Here is a 6000-nt window from a genome sequence, read left to right on the forward strand (position 1 = left end):
AGGTGTGCTAGTGAGCAAACCAAAGGAGATCACATGCAGAGGTTACAGTCTGTGTACAATTTTTCCCCTCACTCTTTAAGGAATGTAATAATATTGCTGAAAAAGTCCAATTTTCTCTGCTTCTCCTTTGTTTGCTGTAAATAATGAGTGATTATGCAGACATGAAAGTCAATGGTGGCACAAGGTTCATTACCCTACTTTGCAGAGGGTGGCGAGGTCTGTTAACAGCAGGCTGCTGCAAGAGAGTTATTAAGGATGTGAAATCTCATTGGAATGTGTGCTTTCTATTTGAACAGATGACACCGTACATGAGTCAGCCGAGCCATCCCGCGGTGAGAACGCGGCACAAACACCAAGGATACCCAGCCGCCTTTTGGCAATCCTACTGTTCCTCCTGGCGATGCTTTTGACGTTATAGCACAGTCTCCTCCCGTCACCTGTCACAGAAAACATCAGGGTCTTGGAACACCAGAGATCCACCTAACTGCTCATCCTAAGAAGGGACTTGTTATTGGTTTTTTGGCAGATGTCAGATTTTTGTTTTCTTTCTTTCAGCCTGAATTCTAAGCAACAACTTGGGGCCAGGAGGGGCTAAAGTAGTGGCTGCTCCCCTACCCCATCCCACCCCTAGCCCTTGCCCTTGACTTTCTCTCACCCCTTCCAAGTTAAATGGACTCCAGATGAAAATGCCAAATTGTCACAGTGACACCAGTGGTCGTCAGCTCCTGTGCATTCTCCTCTCAGAGCCCACCTCCGTTAGCGTCCTGTGTCAGCGGTATACGGACAAGGAAGAATAGTGGCAGATGCAGCCAGGAACGGCAAGGCCCAGGAGGGTTGTGCTCTCCCATACAATATTTATGCCTTCTCATTCAGGACTGTAAGCTGATCGTGCGGGGCATCGTGTCACCGTGTCGAGTCCAGAGGGGAGGTATTAAGAATAGATATAATATTACACCCTTTCCTCTAGGAGTACATAAATGAACAGGCTTCTAAAAGGTTGAGACACTGGGGGTTTTTTTGTTTTGTTTTGTTTTAAGATGACTGTCTTAAAGCATTCTTGATGGCAAAACTTGTGCTCCATGAAAGAAGCCTTTTTTTCTAGAAAGCAGGTCGGGTGCGGGAATGCTAGCACAGAGCAAGTGTGAGAACAGAGAAAATTAGGTTTGGTGGGGGTGTGTATGTGTGAGTGCCTCTAATTTTTTTGGTGACTGGGCAATGCACACCAGATTTTTTTTTTTTCCTTTGAATACAGATCACCATGGTGCTACAATTTTTTTTTTTTTTAAAGAAACTCAAAGAGGCATTTTTATGAATAAAGTGACCTTCCCCAAGGCTGACAAGCCAGGGTTGATGAGTGTATAATGGAATAGCTTTGGATACTCCTCTGGGGGACAATATGTACCAAGGAAAGGAGGTCAGTGGCCAGAGGAGATGTGATTTGGCTTTGCTGGAGCGCCAGTGTGCTGTGGCCTTTCCCCAACTCCCACCCTAGTACCCACGTTTTGCTCCACACTCCACAACTGCAGGGGCTCAGACACACACCCCTGTCACCAGGAGAGTCAGTCAGCACTACTTGGGAGGGCTAAAGGGAAATTTGGAATAAAAATTCCAAAGTTTGGAATAAAAAAATTTCAAGTGTTGATTTTATATTCTTTCCCTTTCTGACACAGCCTGAAGCGTAGGGGGAACATGTGTTTATCTGTGGGAGATAAACAAGATGGAGTCCCAAAGACTTTAACAAAATATTTTTTTAAAAATCCACTAGAATAGAAAATACATTATTTAGATATACTTTATGCTGAGAGTGAGTATATATGCTTGTCCTATTTAAACTTGTGAGAAAAAAAGTGGTATCCCTTGATACATTTAGAAATATAGGGGGCTATCTTGTTTCATTGTGGGGGCGGGGCAGAAGGAGAATAAACGCAAGATGACCCTGTTTGAGGAATCTTAGCATGGCCAACAAGGGACATTTCCAGTTGGTTACCAGGAAATACAAGCTTGGGGTTACTACTGGTGAGGCTCACAAAACTGAGCTCCAAAGCCTAGACAGGGGAAAGTGTCAGACCAATGAAAGGAAATCTAGCCTTTTTACTAACTGCCCGGCATGTCAATAGAAACCATGCCTTTCAAAATAAAACAAACAAACAAACAAAAATAAATGCCATGATTATGTCATAGGTGAAAAGTTGGAAGCGGTCCAGGAAATAAGGCTTTTTAAAAATATGTATTTGTTTTTTTTAAAATGTCTAGATGAAAAAAGAGAGGGGTCACAGTATGGACAGACTTTATGAATGGGAATTGGCTACGAAATTGTGAGTAACTCTGAATTAGAAAAATATGTGAATGAAAGGCAGCTGTAAAGGCACTTGCACCCTGGAGAGTTGTACACATGTTGAAATGTAATCTGGGCTTACCTGATCCATGTGGAATGGATGTTACTGCCGGGTCTGTTCACACTTGGAACCATGGCAGTGAGGCTGCTGGCCTTGCAGACACCGTCAGTGCTGTTCCCCCAGACATCAGGAGCTTCTGTGGAGTGGCAGAGTCTTGTCACAGAAGGCAGCCACCATTTCACTGAAACAAAAGTTCACAGCATTGGATTCTTTTTTTTCCTTTAACTCTGTATATGCTCAGCACTCTCAGTAATACCCAGTAATACTTCTTTTTATTAATAGTTAACCGGCTTGTTGGTCCAGTGGGATTTGAGTGGGGGTGGGGGGGCGGATACCTTCTAAAATGGATCAATAGTCAGAACCAAAATAATACTGCATGTTCTATAACCACAAGGAAATCAAATGATCCTATAATGATTCCAGTTAGTCATAACTACATTAGCAGTGCTAATTTCATTTTAGAAATGGTGACTTCTGTGGTTTTGCTAGCATTTGTCTCTAACAAATGATAAAATAATTACTCATGGCCCTCTCTGCCATTGTCTTTCATTTTTCACAGTGAAATTAGACCCCTTTACTTCATCATGCCACTACAAATTAAGTTTAAAAAGGAAAAAAAAAAAGCAAGACTATCCACACCAGTAGACAGTGTGCTTCTCTACCTTTAAGTGATGTAATTGTAGGTAATGCTTGCCACGGAGTTTCCAAGAAAATGATTGGTATCAGACAGTTTTCATCTTGTCCAGAAAGTGCTGGTGGCCTTTTATGGTAGTGTTACAACCCTCTGGGGGCTTAGGAGGATGTCGATGCAATTTTGTAGCAGCTTTTAATTCAAAAAACAACTCAGAAGTCTGAAGGGCAGCCTGAGCTGCCTCTCAGCCCCAGTTAGTCAAACCCCAGCGACCTTTGCCCCTGGTTGCCAAGGGCTTTGCAACATGAAGCAGGGAAATAAGGATCTGTCTGTTTAGTGGATACTGTGTATCCTTTAATAGACCAGGTAACAGTTCGTGTTAGTTTAGACTATTGTTTTGTACTGTACTTTCTTGGGTGGCAGAGGAAAGAAAAGTAAAACATTAAAAAAAAAAAAAAAAAAAAAAACTGCGTTCTTTAAATTCTGTATTCTTAGCGACCTCTGTTGTATATAGTGTTTGATAATAAAGTATTAATTTGATTCTTATGTCTTTTGTAAGTGAGAACAATAGTCTTTCAGGATACAAAACATGCATTGAGGCTTTGAAACATCCAATGTATACGTGGCTAAGAAGAGTCACAAATGGCTGAGACACTGCTCCGTACAGGACTCGTGTGTGGTCATCACCCGCCCAGTCGTAAGACTCCATCATCTCGGGACCTGGAACAACATGACTTTTTGATCAATATTTTACCCTCACTGTTTTCAAGGTCTGATGTTGGAGCCCTGTGGTGTTCTTCCTCCCCCAGCATGTTGGTTTAAAAAGGTTTAGGGAATTTAGTAACAGTTCTGGATTTTAGTTTGGTTTTCTGTTTGTGGTGGTTTTCATAGACTGTTTCGTTTCTCCCCAGGAAGAGGTGCCAGAATCCCACGTGGCTCAAGCATGGGAAGGGTTTCAAGCCAGTCCATTTAGGAAGGTTAAATGGGAGCTGTTTCCCTGTGTCATTGTGAAAGGAAGAGTCGCACAGTACCTGTGGATTTTCAGGGACTTTGTTTTTCTCTGGTGCCTTAGCAACGGCAGCAGCCATTTTCATTAGTTTCTCCAAAATTAATAAAACAGTTTAAATTCCCCTCCATTCATTGCTCTCAGAGCTGTGGTCAGTCGTCTTTTCTTTTGAAAACCACCTCCACCAACACCCCCGTTTGCCTACCACCCCTTCCCCCCTTTTAGATGTTTATTTTTTTTTTTTGTCTCTTTCCTTCCGCCCACGTTTTATTTTCCCTCAGAACCGTGAATGGGCAGGTCTGTCTCTGGTTTGGCATCACTGAGTTTTTCCCATGCATTTGCCCAAGAGCTGCTCGGATGTGAGACAAATCTCCCTACGATGGGCTTGCTCCCATTGTCTGTACAGTTTAATAGATGCTGGCATGTTGGAGGTTACCCATGAGTCAAAATCCGCTTTCCATGCTTACTTTTGACACCCCATTGAAGCCACTCATTGTGTGTGCGTCTGGGTGTGAAGTCCAGCTCCGTGTGGTCCTGTGCTTGTACTGCCCTGCTTTGCAGTTCCTTTGCACTTATTCATCGAGTGCCGTTTTGAAATGCTGACATTATATAAACATAAAAGAAAATGTAAAAAAAAAAAAAAAAAAAAAACCCACACACAAACCAACCCATACAATCTGTATTTGTATATACACGTGTCCGTACAAGTATACCTAAATAAAAATTAAAGATTTTCATCATTTTAATTGGAGCCCTCCTTCTACTTTGTTCCTTGAATGACGCCTTTATTTCAGGGGCTACTTGTACTCTGCTGATTTTTCAAAATCTTTGTGGATAGAAAAGATTATATGATACGCACAAGAGAAGGCCTGAGAAGCTCAAACAATGCAGGGTTAGAAATGGCCAACTATCTGGGCACATTCCAGTTACTCTGATGAGAAAATGGTGAGATTCAAGCCTTGTCTCTGTATCTAAGCCTTAAAACAGGTGCTATGGCAAAGCCCTGCATCCTAAAAACCACTTAAATACATTAAGAGCTAAGTACAAAAATTATGTTCTTTCACCTCGTGTAGTTTTTCACCCCATCAAAATAGAGACAGAATGGGCATTTTTCCAGCAAACATCCCATACTTCAGAGAAATAATAGCAGTAATAATAATCACTTCAGTACAACACTGAATGTCAAATTCTCACTATCCAGGAAGAATTAACTTACCAGTGTGTGACCTTGGGCAAGTCACACAGTATCTTTAGGACTCAGTTTCCTTACCAGTAAATAAAAGAGTTCTTTAAGTGATTTCATTTTCGGAATACTGCCCTTGCTGGGCACTGCAAAGCCCATTTTGCATCTGAGTCATGTGAGTTTTTGTCTTTGATGACATTACTATAAGCACAATTTGAAAATCACATGTGTAGAGGGAAAAAGCATCAAATATCTGACATAATAGACAACTAATGCATTTCAAGACTTGGCTTTAATTATACCATGTTAACATTAAACTCACTGAAAGCCTTTTATTATACTTAATTATTTGACGGGGCACTAAACACTAATTATAACTTACTGTAACCTTTTTTTGCTAATGAAGAATGACAGCTTTACAGAATGAGGAACAACTCATTTAAAAGAAAAAAAAAAAAAAAAAGCTGTACCGGACTACCTATGTGATATTTTCAAACCAGAACAGCATTACATGGTCATTATCATCTTCACCTTCATCATCAAAAGCATTTAAGTGATCATGACATTGTGCTCAGTGCTGCGTAGAATAAAGTTAATGTTTACAATTTGTACTTACCAAGTTTACAAAAGGCAGACATGTATAAGCGTAACATAGTAACTATTTATGGAGGAAATCTAAAGCTCAAACATTTATATTGCGCATAAATAAGAGGAGACTGGGATTTTAAGATTAGGAAGCTTGGAGTGAAAGTAAGTTATCTCTACAAATTGTCAAAACGGGGTT

The 6000-nt window shown here is 40.9% G+C and overlaps 1 protein-coding gene across 2 annotated transcripts in view; it reads left to right on the forward strand.

Annotated features, from left to right (window-relative positions):
* EFNA5 (ephrin A5) overlaps positions 1 to 4779 on the forward strand; it is a 275997-nt gene extending 271218 nt beyond the window's left edge. For both annotated transcript variants that reach the window (XM_086686542.1, XM_086686603.1), the window contains one exon: positions 297 to 4779. In XM_086686542.1, the coding sequence (XP_086542668.1) occupies positions 297 to 418 (122 nt within the window). In that variant the 3' untranslated portion in view covers positions 419 to 4779. The remainder of the gene's footprint in view (positions 1 to 296) is intronic.
* The last annotated feature ends 1221 nt before the right edge of the window (positions 4780 to 6000 follow it).

Source organism: Puma concolor, chromosome A1 (assembly GCF_028749965.1).
Source record: "Puma concolor isolate L17-30 chromosome A1, mPumCon1.1.hap2, whole genome shotgun sequence".
NCBI classification, from domain to species: domain Eukaryota; kingdom Metazoa; phylum Chordata; class Mammalia; order Carnivora; family Felidae; genus Puma; species Puma concolor.